The sequence below is a fragment of the Microtus ochrogaster genome, chromosome 1 (assembly GCF_000317375.1).
Source record: "Microtus ochrogaster isolate Prairie Vole_2 chromosome 1, MicOch1.0, whole genome shotgun sequence".
Classification (NCBI taxonomy): domain Eukaryota; kingdom Metazoa; phylum Chordata; class Mammalia; order Rodentia; family Cricetidae; genus Microtus; species Microtus ochrogaster.
Genome location: NC_022009.1, coordinates 87869491 through 87887011, shown reverse-complemented (window position 1 = coordinate 87887011; position 17521 = coordinate 87869491). Strand labels below are relative to the sequence as shown.

General features: G+C 35.5%; 1 protein-coding gene across 1 annotated transcript in view; it reads left to right on the top strand.

The window, feature by feature from the left end:
* The window catches only part of Naaladl2 (N-acetylated alpha-linked acidic dipeptidase like 2), a 1189909-nt gene that overhangs the window by 47925 nt on the left and 1124463 nt on the right, over positions 1 to 17521 (top strand). Inside the window, exon 2 of the mRNA XM_026789752.1 lies at positions 8062 to 8165. Within this exon, the coding sequence (XP_026645553.1) occupies positions 8123 to 8165 (43 nt within the window). The 5' untranslated portion in view covers positions 8062 to 8122. The remainder of the gene's footprint in view (positions 1 to 8061; positions 8166 to 17521) is intronic.

Here is a 17521-nt window from a genome sequence, read left to right as displayed (position 1 = left end):
GAGAGAGAGAGAGAGAGAGAGAGAGAGAGAGAGAGAGAGAGAGAGAGAGAGAGAATGAATAGTGGCCTCGGCCACAAAGCCGTCTCTTCAGTCCATGCTTTTATCATGGGTTCTGGAATTAAAAACTGTGCTAGGCTTGCATGGTGACTGCTATGCCAACTGTCTCACTAACAACAAATCTTCTTAACCTTTCTAGTATACAAACTAGTACTTTTTTACTCAATTTTCATAAAATATGTGAATTTCTTTACATTTAAACATTATATTTTCATAAAAATGATATTATAATTTTACCTGCTAGATTGAGGCATTGGGTATAGTGTTATCCTGTTTATGTTCATATGGGGATAATTATGTTTATAGTATATATTTGCTTCTACTATCTCATTTTTCCATAAAGTTAAAACACAGGTCATTTAGTACTGCATTTTAATGTTATATAAGTAAATTAAGGTATATATTTTTCTGGTCATAAAATTAATCTAATAATTAAAAATTTAGCAGAATTTCCCCTAATGGTTTTTTCTTTAAAAAGTTGTTCTTTCTTATTGATGCATGCCTTAATTGTTTTTTAGAAGTTTGTTTCAAAATAATATTATATTTATATAATAAAATACATTATAATATTATTTATAATATTCAAGAAGAACATTATAAAGTTCTTTGGCAAAGTTCAAAGGAACTAATTTTTATAATGCAGATATGTAAATAAAACATTAAGAAGTAAGTCATAAATTATGTTTAATACCAAGAGAGCTATTGAGTTATTTCCATTTTATCCTAGGTAAGAGCCTAATGTGAACCAGTAAAATAAAGTAAAACATTTCCTATTTCTATGTTTTACTTGTATGTTTGTTGACTTATTTTTGGAGATAATAGGACAGATTCATCATCTTGGAAAGGAATTTGAAATCAAGGTGAATATTTTTCACATTTCCCAGATTTCTATGTTGAAACCTAAACTACCCAAAGTGAGATAACTTTAGAAAGAGGAGACATTGGAAGGTGACAGATTTTAAGGGTTCTGTGCTCACAAACGGGTTTGAACATATTTTTAAAGAGATCCCAAGGAACCTGCTGGTGTCGTTCCTGTGTGACAGTTCAGCAAGAAGGCCCCATTTTATGAGATGGGGTGCAAGCAGGTCACAGGTATATCTTGTGATGCTGTAATCTTAGATTTTTCTACCCTCTAGAGCTGTATGAATGAAGTCTCTGTTGTTATTTACAACTCTGTTTGTAGTGTTTTGTTATGGTTTCCAAATGGCTTACTACCAGTGCCCACTGTAATCTCACAATAGTATAGTGCCAACAATCTGGCTTCTGCATCATGGTCAGTTCATGTATCGCTGGGGGAAAGCATGTTGTAGAGAGAGCCCGCCCTTTGGGGGCGGGACGGCCTCGGGCAAATGTCTATAAATTGGGGTGCACAGACGCTGGTAGCCCCTTCTTCCTGTTTCCTATTTCTGGGCATCGCGGGAACTTCGGTTGCGTGAGTGTGCTATTTATATTAAAGTTGTTTTTATTTTATACCAATTGGCCTGTATTAATTCGATCTGCCTTCAGCATGTGATTTGATGAAATGATTAGTTCAGCAGAAGAGAATGGGCACAGTTATGAAATACCATATACATAAAAACTGTAATTCTCCAGAACTTCAAATAAACAAAAATTTCTCAGTTTTGTTATTTTCAAGAATATTATTTAATTCATTAATTTAGTGTGATGACTTTTGTGATGATTATTGATTCTTCTAAGAAAATCTACATGTTTTATGGGAATCATAGTTATCATAAAATGGTTATCACATCTTGTGCATCTGATATAAGTTGGAGAAAGACATTAGTAGATAGATAAATTAGTAAGTATCATCTTGTAAGGTTGTAGTTTAAAATGTCATGCTGTGAGAAGCTGAGGATATAGCTCATTTTGTAGACAACCTGCCTAATATGCATGAAGCCTTAGGTTGAATCTCTAACACCTCCTAAATCTACAATTCCAGCCCTTAGAATGTAGAGGCATGAGGATTAGAAGTTCAAAATCATTCTTGACTACATAGCTAGTCTGAGACCAGCCTAATACATGCAAGACATTATCTCCAAAAATAAAACAAATAATAATACCAGATATTGTGACCTATGCATGTAATCCCAGGTGCTTAAGAAATTGAGACAGAAAGATCATTTATGATCAGAAGTTCAAGACCAGTTTAAAAACCCCACAAAAATCCTGCTGTATTTAAATAAGATAATGTAACACCTTGTTTGGTTATATTGTTTTCCAGGGAAGATGTTAAAACAGGTTTACCTTGATTCAGCTATTCTTCTGCTTCAGACCTCCAGGGCATGAGGAGACTAGTGTGTGCTTCCACAGTTGACTTGGGTCAGATTTTGTGTGCTCCAGAACCACTGGGGAAAAATACATTAAATATTTCATATTATAAAGTTATACTGAGTTTGTCAGAATAGCTCATTTTTCTACTTTGATATACTGAAATTTATATTATATTCCTTGACAATTAAAGTTTTATTGTTTTAACCCCCATAATTTGGAAATTATTATAGTTATATTGGAATTCCAAAAGCCTAATTACATTTTTAAAACATTCATCAGGAATAAGCATTTTTGCTCTGGTTCTTTTTTAAATTTCATGTAAATACATCACCAGCGTTCAAGATTTTAAAAATCTTGCAACTTGCCACTTCTCCTTGTGTGGTGAGATATGAGAAAGAAAAGGAGAAGATAGAGAGATGATTCTGAGTTTCCCTATTGGGAGAGTGGACTAGGTAATTATTATACTACTAAGGTATATACTACTAAGGTAGCCTAAAGTAAAACAACACAAAGAAAGTGAAAACAAGAAAGCTTTCTCTGTCTCTGTCTTTTTTCATCACCTGATGAAGGTTAATATTCAGGAGGATGCCTATATGTTTTTCTTTGGGTTCTCCTTCTTATTTATCTTCTCTCGGATCACTAATTATAGGTTCAATGTCCTTTATTTATGGCTAGAAACCAAATATGAGTGAGTACATCCCATGTTCCTCTTTTTGGGTCTGGCTTACCTCACTCAGGATAGTGTTTTCAAACTCAAGAACGATGGCAATAGGTTTTTGATCCTACTGCACGTACTGGCTTTGTGGGAGCCTAGGCAGTTTGGATGCTCACCTTACTAGACCTGGATGGAGGTGGGTGGTCCTTGGACTTCCCACAGGGCAGGGAACCCTGATTGCTCTTTGGGCTGATGAGGGAGGGGGACTTGATTGGGGGAGGGGGAGGGAAATGGGAGGCGGTGGTGGGAAGAGACAGAAATCTTTAATAAATAAATGAATGAATGAATGAATGAATAAATAAATAAAGCGAGTCTTCTCTGTAGAGATAAGGTGTTTAGGCAGCTTAAGAATTATCAGAGCTTACATAAACTTTTCATAGTCAAATAATTTTTATTTGAATTGTATGTGGAGAAGCAGCATTTTGTTCATGATCAAGGCTTACAAAGGGAAGAAAAAGCATAGCAACAATTCCTTTCATAAATAGTCTCCAGTGTTGGAACCAAATGGTTCTGCTTATAAGTCATTGCCACAGTGTGCCTTTAGAGTCCAGTCAGGAACTGACACACTGAAACTCCTTCAAAATTCTTACCTTTTGCTATGATTTCTTTGGTCTTCAACAATCAATAATATGAAACAATTATTTAGCAACAGAAAAGCATAACTTTATCTTATAATCCAAATTTGATTTTATACTTTTAGAAGCATTTTGCTTTCAATATTGATAATGTATCAATATGGTTATTTCAAGTCTTATAGTAGTTAAGGCTTCATTTACTTTAAATTGAAATTACTACTGTATAAATGAGGTATATAATGCTTAGACCTACAAGTTTTACTAACTGGTTGTTGATGACTAGTTACAATTTTATAAGTACTCAGTTACTGGGAAAAGTCTTTTGCCATTCTCTACAAAAAAAAAGGGTATATTCTATAATTTGTTCTAAATTAGGAATAATGGAAGAAAGAGAATGATAGTAATTTACTGAATATTAAATTACTGAAAGTGAAGTTTGAATTTACCAAAAGGACTAGACAATGGATGAAGATTATAGAAATAAGAACAAAGGAGCCAGATTTGGTTCAATTTAAGTGTGTTTGTTCCTTCCATCAATATCTTTTCTGTTTGAAGAGCCCCGTTTATTTGAATACACAGTTAAACTTTATGCATTATAAATAGTTCAGTATTTTAAAATGCAGACATATTCCTATCATATTCAACTCAGCAATTATTAATCTCTTATCTGTACATAGAAGGATAACAACATGTGGTCAGGATGACGATAGGCTAAATGGGAAGCCTATTTACCTCCAAGCTTCAAAGGCTACACTTCATCTTGATCAACAGAACATTTCTGTAGTTTGCTTATAAAGCTTGAGTAAAACATTGATATTGTTTCATCCTTTAAATCAAGATGCTAATTCTGTAATTAATAAAATTAATTTTTAATGTATAACACATAGGAAAAATAATTTCTCAAAGATGAGATGGTGTAATTTCAATGCCTACTTAGTGCAATATCTGTCTTAGTAAATGCTCAGTAATTATATTCATTTTCAGGGCTTTAGAAAGGTGCTAGGATGATAGCAGGCACTGATGTGAATGAAGGCTCTGAAGTAAAGCAGAGTATTGGGGAAAACATGAGAAGCGTATGACTAGGAGGATGACGTGGCTGTTCCTGTGTCTCATATCATCCTCCTGACTCTGACTGATTGAGTCAAGAATGGTTAAGCAAATAGAACAAATAAGAAAGAAGGAGAAGAAAGATCAGCAGCGTGGCCTTGAAAGTCACACTGCAAGTAAAACATTATGTGATGTGAAGCAAGTGTAAAATGTATTGAATCTGACACTTGTCTACCCCTCTCTGTATTGTCTGAGTTAGGAATCATATACCCATATTGCTTATTTAACAGTTGTGCAGCAAGCAATAAAATTGTGAAAGAAAAAATTCTTTTGTATCTTTACAAGAATATACCCTAAACAATATTGTAAATAATCCTTTTTAATTTGGGGGGATATAATCCAAGCAAAATCTTTAGCGCATCCAGGAGAATACCAATTTATGAAATGACTGCAAGTTCTTCAGTATTAGGAGCAGATTTTTTTAAGTGGTGGAAGTAAAGAACAGCATTAGGAGACAAGGGGGAGTTGTCGGGAGTTGATGCATGGATCACTTTAAGAATATAGGATTGGAAGTTTTTAAAATCAGGATTTGACAAAATCTGAGTAGTTGATTGTTACATTGGCCATCATCCCCACAGTGGATAATAACTGATCCAGGGACATGGTGGAATTATATTTTGTAATTATTTGTGCTTCAGTAGAGATTAACGTTAGCCCTCGACTTACATAACCTGATGATTGTCTTGAATGCTGATGCAAGATTCTTCAGTTTTTTTCCCTCTGGCATTGTAGTAGGCAATACTTTGTATGGTTGATATGCCACATTCAGCTCCCTGAATGATTGTTATCTATCTCACTGTGTTAAACCATTCTTTTGGAAACTGCTTGCTTCTGGAGCATAATTTTGTGGTGGCTGAGACAGACAGAATTGTGATAATAAAGCAATAGAGCAGGTAAAATTATGTTTTTACTAATAGTACTAAATAAGAAGGCAAAAGATAAATCCAGGCTAATGAGTTGTATAAGAAATTGTTTTTTTAGTGTAGGACTTAAAGTCTTATAACATCCAGGAGAACGTGGATGTTTCGGTAGAAAAAGCAGGAAAATGCACCCTCTGGGGTAAAATGGAGGGAACAAGGGAAGCCAGTAATGCTGAGATCAGTCACATGAGTTAACGTTCCAGGAAACTGTACAGTGTCTGACACTGTAAAGTGATAACACATTTGTCTCTATCTTAAAGCCACCTGATGCATTTCCAGAAAGTGTAGTCCATCAGAGGCATCAAATAAACAAGTGAGGAAATGACAAGTCTGGCTGCACTAAGAGAAGATACAGGGCATGAAAATTAGGGCATCTCATAGGATAGGAGGGGCTGTTGCCATTTCGGGTTCTTTTAAAATACTAAATTTAATTTATATGACAGTGATTATTTATTTTTAGCTTTTAATATTGTTCAAAACATGTTTACTTTTTCAGACTTTCTATATTAAGAGATGAAATAGAAAATATAAAAGCCACTCTTGCTGATAATGCACGTATAGTTTAACCTGCAAGTGTGATGGTTAATTTCCGTTGCCAGCTTACTGAGTTCTGTTGTCACCTGCAGACAGGTGTTTAGAAGCTGCTCCAAGCCCCCCTGCCACCTTGCCTCCCATATGATGATAAGAAGTGCTCTTAAACCAGGAGCAGACATTTTCTTTGTGGAGTTACTTTTGCAACATGAAAAGAAACTAAGACAGCTTTGCCCATTGTGATTGAGCTATGAAGGCAAGGAAGACGTATTTGTGTCTCTTTGATTGTCAACTATAAATGAAATATAGTACCTGATACAAACCAAGCAGGGAGTATCTGAGACAGCACAAACCCAAAACGATAGCTGGTTCAGTGTAACTCCATATTTGCTGCTATCAGTTACAGTTCTTCATTCTCAGTGAAATATGACCCAGTTATACCTGTGCAGTTTTTGTAAAATTCATCTTTAGATTTACCCATTTTATATTATGTATATGAGTGTTTTGCCTGCATATATGTATGTGCATCACGTGCATCCTTAATTTTCATGGAGGTGAGAAGAGAGCATCAGATCCTCTGAAGCTGGAATTAGAGATGGTTGTGAGCTGCCAGGTGGGTGCTGGGCCTCGAACCTAGGTTCTCTAGAAGAGCAGCCAGTGTTCTTAACCAGTTCCAGCTTATGCAGTTTTAAACATGCTGTGCTGTCTATAAATAATTTTCCAATTATTTTTTGTTTGATTTTTGAGATGGTGTTTCACTGTGTAGCCCTGGCTATTCTGGAGCTTGCTTTGTAGACAGGCTGGTCTTGAGCTCAGGGTTCCACCTGCCTCTACCTCCCAAGTGCTGGAATTAAAGGCGTGAGTCATTATGTGTTTTAACCACCAGAGTACAATGACTTCTTATAAAAGTAAGACATGTGAAATTCTACAGGACTGAGAAGGGCAACACACACTTAAAGAAACAAGATATCTCAGCACTCAGCAACCACAGCACAGGTGCATCAGTGTTGCTTATAAGCTAATTATATGCTGACAATCAACATGATTATGTGTTTTTCTAGTGTGGAACATATTCCAGGTCAGGCTTTTACAGTAAATGTTTATTATAACAAACTCTTTAGTCTGCTCCTCAGGGTTCAGTCTCGAGGCATTTGAGTGCAGCATGGCCTTCCGGTGCTAACGGTGTTCCACCTCTGGCATACACAGAGGCAGAAGGGTGGTGGGGTTTTGCTTTTTCTTCTTTTAAAGCATTGTCTATAATCCACAACTTGGTTGGGAAAAGTGGACTTTCAGTCCTTTCTTATTTAAATATTTGGAACTTGTTTCAAAATGTTGAAATGAACATAGCCCTTAAAGAAAAAAGAACAATTTCCCATATGTTTTAGGTCCTCGTACACAATAGACACATCAGAAGAACCACATTTTCTTCTGAGTTATGACTCCAAGTTATTGAACAAAAGAAGAGCATTGTAATTACCATGGGGAAGTGCAACTCAAATACATATGTAAGCAGACAGAGTGTATGTTTTGAAGATGTTTTATATATAATTTAGCTTCCTGCAAACTAACTTCAAAATAAATGTGAAAAAGACTTTCTAACATAAAGCAGTTTTCATTTAGGCTATCGTTTTCATTGTCCTCAAATTTATTTATTACATTTTTAAAGAACTACTATTTTTATATTCAAATTTATATTCTTAAACACAAATAAGGAAATCACAGATTCACAGGATGAATTATGTAACGGTTAACTCAGAGTGAGAGCACATTGCTTCCCAGATTTACCCTTGTGGCCAAGTCGTTCAAAATACTTGAAATTATTGTTTTCTGTAGGCACTCGAAAATATTATAAGAACTAGAATTTCTTCCTTATTTCGAACAGCTGTTTTGTTTCTGCTAAAGAACGTCCCGCCTACCCCACTCTCGTACTTTGGGACTGAGCGATGTGCCCTGCTCTGCGGTCAGTGGCTCCAGCTTCCTCTGTGGGTATGTGCTATGTGTCTTTCTATGCTTGGCTTGTTTTTACCTAAGATAATTTTCTTTAGATTCATGGATATTCAGATGAAAGAAGTTTAGTATCAATTACTTAATATTATATTATTTCATACTGTGATCTCTCTCTATATTTATATTACTCTATCATATATACATATTTAGAAAGAGATGTATTGTGTAGGTTTGTATTTTTAAATACACATAAAAATGAATACATAAGTGTATACCATGTTTTATAATTCATTCATTCATTTATTGTCATACAGTCAAATTCTATTTTATGCTCCTGTAACCTTATTTCTTGTTTGGGAAGTCTGCTCTTAGCATAACATAGGAATATTCATTTTGTTTGTGGATTTTGTTCCTCCACACTGCTGAATTTATTAGGGAAATTTTATTGGGAAAATTTTCTTATAGGGACCTAATATTTATTTTCATTTTCATCTCTGGGGAATTCACAAGTTGTGCTTTGTATTGTTATACGTTTCAAGTGCAGATATGTGTTTTGCATGACATGTTATTGTGTTGTTTACTTCATTTTTAATAAGAGTCTTAGTTTCTTTTCCTGTTATAAGCTGCTGAAGCAAGTTGGGGGAGAAAGGCTAGCTTGGGTCAAACTTTCAGCTTGTCTGTTGTCGTGGGGAAGTAAAGGCAGCAGGGAGTTTAAGCTGTCATCCAGAGTCAGGAGCAGAGAATACCTGTGCACATGCTTCTGTCAATGTGTATGTCCCTCTTTTCTGCAGTCTTGGACCCAAGTCCAGTGAATGGATATGCTGCCTTTGGCTCTTGCCCCTCAGTCTAGGGGACTGAGGAAATCCCCTGTGCAGTTGTTTGTTTGTATATTTTCCTTCAATGAGGCTCCTTTCCCTCATGTTTCTAGAATTTGTCAAGGTGGCAATTATATGTAATTGTCACTGGGAGATATTATATCTTTATTTTGTCACTTCAGTTTTTGTTATACAATGTTGGTTTGTTTGTCTTTTATGAAGTTTCATTAAAACTGAATGTCTTGTTTAAAAGCCAATGTGAGTTATGTCAGAAACAGTTTCAATTGATGAATGAACTTATGCCTGTGTACTTCAAGAACTCCACTTCTCTCAGCTCTTCAGTTTTATGCCCATGTTTACCTCTGTGATCCTTCAAAAATCTCATTACTCATATTTATATTTCCTTTTTATTAGAATTGCAAAACTGGATTTAGTTGGGTATATAACAATATGCATAACACATCGCTGAAACTGGCATTTAAACAATTTCATTCTCTGGTATTATTCTGACCAGTGTAGTATTACAGCGTGTGACAAGCTGTAATATGATGCTGTGAAACTCTCAATACAAGCTGTGCAGCAATAGTCTCCAGGGTTGAGAGCTACTGGGTTAGGCTTTATGTAGGAGCACCAGTTGCCTCATTATATCTATCATAGAACCCCCCCCCCAATATCAATTCTAATATTTGAGGAAAAGACAGACCAGAGCATAAAAATGTTGTACTAACCTTACAGGAGAAAATATGTATCAATAACACGACTTCAATAGCTGAGAGCAAAGAAGAATGGTGGTAAATTGCAGCACTATTGTTCTCTTACCCTGAAAGGTGTCAAGGTCCAAAATCCATTGCTTGAATTTGTAGTCAAGTTGGTAACATAAAGACATGTGGTTTGGAATGTCAGAATCTGCTCCCTCACTCTGGGTTTCTAGTTCTCAGTCATAAACCACATAGGACTCTTGTCCCCTCCTCACTGTTCATCCAAAAGATAGCACTTTCATTTCTCGTCCCTTTATCCTTTGCTTCATTTTTATTGTAGAAAATTAAACTGCTAATTTTTTAGAATAAAAGAAAATAAAAAGAAGATAAGCAAATAATAACAATTATCTAACAACTAGAAGTAATCACATTATTCTTGTTGGAAGAAGCTTCTAGGCAGGTTGAGATTTTGTTCAGGACACAGACTCCAGAGACAAATTGTGTAGATTTGGGTCCTGACTCTTCCCCTGCTGAGGAAAACACCCTTGCGAATGTCATTGACTCTGACTTCCTTCTACTTTGCAGAAGCCAGAATGGGTATCCTAATAATCTCTCCATGGGACTGATAGGAGGATCAAATGAATGACAATATCCAGAAATTCTTAGAGTAGTCATGTGCACATAAGTTCTTGGTCATTCTTAACTATAGCATTTTACATATAAACAGGTTCATGAGTAACAAATGTTAGATAAACCTACATCAAACAATTTAAAATGTCATTGCAAACTTCAGTAATATTTATTCATCTATAGACTGTCCTACTATTTAGCACTGGTGGTGGACCAAAAACTATATTCTAATTTAATGTTTTAAATGACAGTAAAGTAACTTACTGATCCTCATTGTACGTCTTTTGATTTGACCACTTAGTTATAAATGATAGGAATTTTTATTTATCATTATAATGTTGTAAATACGATCCCATTGCTGAGCTTTACTGCTAATTATATGGACATTCGGTAGAACATGTCTAGAAATTTCTAGGTTGAAAGTTATATAACGTGTAAGGCTTTTGTCACTAATTGCCACTCGGAGAACATGTCAGTTTTAGTCGCTTCAGCAATGAATGAGATCAGAAGTCAAGTCTTTAGAGCACATTCAGCTGGCTGGAAGAAAATATTCTGAGAAAACTTCATTTCAAACAGGCGAAAAGTGGGTGTTAGAAATGAGCTTTTTCTTCAGCCAATAGCCTTTAAGATACCAGCCCACTTGGTATCTTTTTCTCTTGCTTTGGACTTGACTTCCAGCTACTAGATCCCTTTCCTGGTCATGTCTAGGGCTGTTGTCTAAGACGGTGATCTGTAAGTTTTTCCTTTAAATATTTCACCCTTTTATTAATCATAATCCCAAATGGGTGTGGGATTGTTTTGTGACTTACGCCTTATTCCATAGATAATCTAACAGTTATGTTTGTTTTCAAATTATCCTTCTGTATGTATTTATTAAGAAGTAAGGTGAGAATGATTATCAAATAGGGAATAATATTTCTGCTGGACCGACAAATAGAAAAAGACAGTCCATGACAAATTAATAACTGCAGAGTGTAAAAAGATTTCCCGTTGCATGATTCTACAGTAACATGTCAGAATTAGCTTTCAAAGCAATTGTCCAGCACAGTGTATTGGACTCAGTCATGCCTGTTGATTTTAGCAGAGGAAGGCCTGTCATTTGAAGTTGCTAGAACACTTGCTAGATGGAACATGAAAATGAAACGTAACCTCATCCTTTTCATCTTGGTGCCTGATCCTAGGATGTGCAAATGGACCAAGACAGAAGTACACAGTTCCTCTTGCCCACTTAAAGGTCTTTAGGAATCTTGAGCTGTTATAGGGAGGACTCCTCTGCTTGATTCTCTTCTGTCTTTCACAAGCTCCAGTCTTTAAATACTGAGCCCATTCCAGTTCCTGTGCCACATGAAATGTTAGCATACACAGCACAGATATCTCCCAGGGTACATCTGTTTAATTTGCTGTGTTCTGTTTATTGCACCAGTTGAATCACAGTGTTGTATTTTTTCTAGGATTTTTTTAAAGTTTTACTTAGCCATCATATACTATGGTAAGACTTATGAATATGTCACCCAGATGTATTTTTAAAGATTTAAACATTTTGCTGTTAATTTAATGGTACTTTAAGGAAACTAGTAAGTTATATTTGTGTATGAGATTTCAGAACATATTTCATTTAATAATGAATGTTTCCCAAATCTTTGTTATATATGTTAGCCAATTGGGTCATACATTATGAAGAAAGATAGCATGGAATTTTTCATTCTGTAGACTACTGGAGATTTACTTTTTGCAGCGACTGCTGCTTTTGTGAATATGTAGCAGGAAGTTGTGCTTTTGAGTCATATTGAAAGTCTCATACCTGAGAACATATATAGAGAAGCCATAGGTCAAGGTGGGAACTTGCTCACAGAGGTAGAGTTTGATAGCCTGAGATTTTCCTCTTACATCTGTTTACATTTTAGGTGATATTTCAGGTATATACACTTGATGCTATAGGCAGAATATTTGGAAATATAACATGAAGAAATTATTTAAGGACAGTTAAGCTATATATTTTGGCTTTTCACTAAGAGAAATCTTTCAATGTTGCCATATCTTCTATAGAAGTCTTTGTTTCCAGTCCTACAGCAGGTGTAGCCCTGGGTGCTAGGAGTGATTCATCTCTGTAGTGTCTGTTATGACTTATCTTTGTTATACTTGTAATGATAACTTTATTAGCAAAAGATTATTGTATTTCCAAAATTTTGAATTCCATGAATGTATGTGTGCATGTGTTTTGAAAGAGGCCACTAGTTAGTTCCTGCTGCTTAACCCTGAGATAATCACAAAGAAACCATATTATTTAAATCACTGCTTGGGCCATTAGCTCTAGCTTCTTAATGCCTAGCTCTTACATTTTAATTTAACCCATTTCTAGTAATCTGTGTATTGCCATGTAGCTGTGGCTTACCAGGTAAAGTTCCATCTGGCTTTAGGAGGACTACATGGCTTCTCTCTGACTCTGCCCTTCTTTCTCCCAGCATTCAGTTTACTTTTCCCTACCTACCTAAGTTCTGCCCTATCAACAGGCCAATGCTATTCACAGCATACAGAAGGAAATTCCACATCTTGTGCACGTGTGTGTGTGTGTGTGTGTGTGTGTGTGTGTGTGTGTATCTGTGTGCCATGGCATGTGATTTGGAAAAGTATTTCTGTCCTTCTGTAATGTGCATCTCAGCAATTGAACTTAAATTGAAGTTGGCATCAATAACCTTTACCCATCAAAATATCTCATTATCTCAAATTATTTTAATGTTATTGTGTGAGACAGTTCTTGCCATGTGAGTTCAGAAAATGACCCACAAATCTTTTTGTTTTCTCTGGTTATCTGTTTCTTGGACTTTAAGCAAGCATGCATTGCTGAATGAGTGGGCTGAAGAGTATTCATTGTCTCATAGTCAGAATCAATAAGTTCTTTGGTTGGGACAAACTGAAAACCAAATATATTCCTTATCTCTTTGATTATGGCTCTGTGGAAGTGAGTATTCTTCATGTCAAATGCCTGGTACCAGAAATATATTATGCTGAATATATTTTTCAGGTTTTGCAATATTTGCATTGCATAGTGAGATATTTGGGTGATCCAAATCTAAATACAAAAGTTTCATATATAATTTTGATGTATACCATGAAGGAAATTATATGAAATCTTTTTCATAACTTTCTGCATAAAAACATTTATGTACATTACATCATTAGAAACTTCTTCCTGGAAGCTTCAAAGATTACTGCAGGAAAATCTACTGCTCATTGTGGAAAACTTAAACATTATTCATATAGACATATGTTCAACAAAAGATACACTATAAACAAAATGGGCATGTAGAGGTTCCAGATATTGGTGCATCATGTACATTTCGTGGAAGAATCCAAGTGGTTCTCTTTACAAAGTTAATTCTATAGCTTTTGGGATAATTGTTATTAATCTCTCTTTAAAAAAATAGCACAAGCTCTTTGTCAAGGTTCATTGTCTTCTGATAGTTTTTTTAATTTTATCAGTATTAAAAGGCACAATAATCTCTGCTTGGTCTATACCTGCCAGTTGAAAAAGTCTCAATTTTCCTTAAATAATTAATTCAGAGACTTTTTACACATAAGTTTTTAATTTTTTACTTGGTGTATGTTGTAAAAAGATCCATTCTAAGATAATATTTTCCCTCTGCATTAAAATTCCTCTAGGGGAAATTCTGGAAGGTAATATGACTAGAATACAATTAAGATTTGGATTAACTCTATCTACATGTGCCTCCTATAATTTCTCTTCAATGATGATCAATTCTTTTTCACTTCAGCTGTTAATTCTCTGGGATTATTTAAGTCTTTGTCACCATCTAAGACTTTGTTTAAATGAACTGTTAGGTCAGGTGTTATCCCAACACCTGGTCATATACTGGGAAAATCTCCTACTAATCTTTGAAAATCATTAGAGTCTGCAATTAGTCTCTTCTAATTTGTGCCTTTTTTGTTCTAATTTTCTGTAAATCTATTTTGTAACCTAGGTAATTGACAGAATTTACTCTTTCCATTTTTTTCAGGAGCAATTTGTAATCCCCATTTAGGCAAAACATTTTTTACTTCTTCAAACATTATTTCTAATGTATCTGCATTTGAGTCAGATAAAAAAATGTCATCTGAGTAATGTTAAATTATAACTTAGGAAATTGCTTGAATATATTTCCAATGGCTAATATGCAAAATATTGACAGAGGGTGGGACTATTGAGCATTCCTGTGGGAGGATAGTCCACTGATATCTCCTAGCAGGCTGAGAATTATTATAAGTACGCACTGTGAAAGCAAATTTTTATCGATTCTTTTCTTGTAAAGGTATGGTGATGAAACAATCCTTTAAATGTTGTAAAGATATAGTGATGAAACTATAAGAGGCCATCCTTTTGGTAACAAAGAAGGCAGAGGAATTCCAGATTGTAGAGGGCCCATACGTTAGAAAATCTTGTTGACAGCTCTTAGATCTTTCACCATTCTCCATTTTCCAGATTTCTTTTTAACAACAAATACAGGAGAATTCTAATGGCTGGTTGATTCTTCAATATGGTGAGCTCCTATACCAGCTGTTCTAAAGCTTGCAGTTTGTCTTCCATTAAAGCCCATTGTTTAGTCAATATGAGTTTCTCAGTTAACCATTTTTTAAGGCAAAGCTGTTAGTACCTCTGAAGGTTTGCTAGTTGCTTTGTGTTCTTGTACAGCCTGAATAACTGGTGACCTTTTTATAATATTTTATAATATTCTTCTCAGAAACATGAGTTTGGGGAACTTCAGGAATGTTAACCTGGGTATTCCATTGCTGCAGTAGGTCATAGCCCATGAATTCACTGCAATATTGGCTTCATCCTTCCTTTCTGTCCTTCTAGCCCTATGCATTCAACCCATATCATGCTTTGTTTTACTTGAGATAGGGTTCCAATTACTAGGAACTGAATATCTGCCCCTTGAAAAGGCCAATGTGAATGCCTTTTCAAGTAATGATAGTCAAATCCACACCTAAGTAATCCCTTAGTTAGAATGTCATTTATATGTACTTTTAGCTTTGGTCTTTGATCGTTTATAAAAGTCTACTAAAATATACATTTTCTATTTCCTATTGGAGTTTTTGACTCATCCTACAGGTCTATCCCATCATCCAGAACTTTATGATTTTTTTACAGTAGGCACTGGATTGTTTAACTTTCCTGGTGAGACATGTCCTCCACAGTGACGAGGAATGACTGGGCCTTGTTTGATATCGGGGCTACAAGAGGCACCCCAAAGGAGTTGGGTTGCCTTGTCTGTCTCTTGTAGACCTACATTCACTAGTCCAATGTTGGCCTTTGCTATACCTCCTACATATACCAGAAGGCGGAGTCTTCTTATTTTTGCCATTTCTAGAGGAGACATTATTCCCAGGAATTCCTTGACTACAGTCCCTTCATAGATGTTCTATTCTTCCACAATTAAAATATTTGGCATATTGGTGTCTCATCATACTATTGTAAATCACTTCTCCTACCCAAGCTTCAATACTGTAGTCAGATGTTTCACCATTCATTGTATATTTATGTAGGAGGTCCTTTTGTCTATATGTTGCTTTCATTGGATAATTAATAAAGAAACTGGCTTGGCCTAATAGGGCAAAACTTAGGTAGATAGAGAAGACAGAATTTAATTCTGGGAGGAAGAAAGCAGACACCATGGAGTCAGCAGAATTAGACAGGCTGAATCTTTCCTGGTAAGCCACTGCCCTGTGGCAATACACAGAAACTGAGATGGAAGAGTTAGCCAGTATGTTAGCCAATAAGAAGTTAGAGCTAATGGGCCAAGCAGTGTTTTAATTAATATAATTTCTGTATGGTTATTTCGAGGTTAAGCTAACCAGGCAGCAGGGTGAACACGCAGGTCCTCTCCCTCGCAACAGTATGTGATCTAACCTTTAAAGGCCAAAGGATCCTCTTACATTCTAAGTTGGCATTTTTAGAAGTCAAGGATTAAATATTAGTACATGTCTTACTTCATGGTTTGTCACTCCTAATTGTACAGCCTTAGTTAATCTTTGTAAAAAGTCAGTAAAGGTTTCTCTCTGACCCTGTTTAACCCTAATGTATTACTCAGTCCTATTTCCTGATTACTGCATCCTATCCCAAGCATTTAAAGCTGCTGTGTTACAGAGGGACAAGGTGTGTTCGTCATAGTGAGCCTGTTTCTGAGGATCAAAGTAATGACCCTCACCAAAAATGTGATCTTTGTAAGTCTCAAATTCTTTTGCTTTCCCCTGTTGCTCGAAAATTTTTGCCTCTTCTCTCAAATAACACTTACAAAGCAGATGAGGTCCATTTTTAGAACCACTGAGATTAATTGAAGCCAATTGTGTGGGATAGCCTTAGTGCTTGGAACCCACATTTTCACCATTCCCCTGACAAATGGTGAATGTAGCCCATAAGAAACTATTGCTTGTTTTATTTCTTTTTAGATTGTTCATATGTATTGGTTTCCATGCATATTCTTTGACTACTTTAGGATACTTTGTGCCAGATGGTCTTTATGAGGAAATTGCCAGATATGGAGTTGAAACTCTGTGTAAGTCATCCAGGGGTCTGGCATGTACTGATGAGGCTAAATCCTGTTCTTGTACCTTCTGTCCCTGCACATCAATTTCAATAAATTCCTCAGTGTTTTCAAATCTTTTTGCTTCTGCCTTTTGTAAAAGTCTGAATCTCCTGTCCAGTGTTCTGTTCTAATGTCCTCACTGAGGATTCCAACTTGTTCAGTAAAGATATGTTTCATCCTTGGACATATCATAACTTACAACAGATTCTGACAGTTAGATTCGACAGTACAAATTCTTTCAGATAATTCTGTCAAATCAATGCTATCCCTCTCTATAGTATTGGACCATTTTTAATGAGATAATATTGAAAACAAAGCTAATTTCTAGAATCAAATAAATTGAAGGAAAATAGCATAATTCTTGCACAATACCTTCCATAATATAAACAAAATAATTATTCAACTCCTGGATGTTATCAGTCATTTTTTGTAGTTTTTCAGATCTTACCTTTCATTAGGCAATAACAACGAATTGGAGTAGGTATATTAATCATTATCGGCCAGGAGGTGTTGCAGTTACAGCCAAGTGGCAGAGATGCAAGCAGCAATGAACAGCATGTGTTGCTTACTTAGGTACTAAAAAATATGCTTTGTTTAACAAATTGACAACAGTTACTAAGGTGATAAAATGATTTTGAGAGTTGGGGCCCAGAATAAAGAAAAAATCCAAA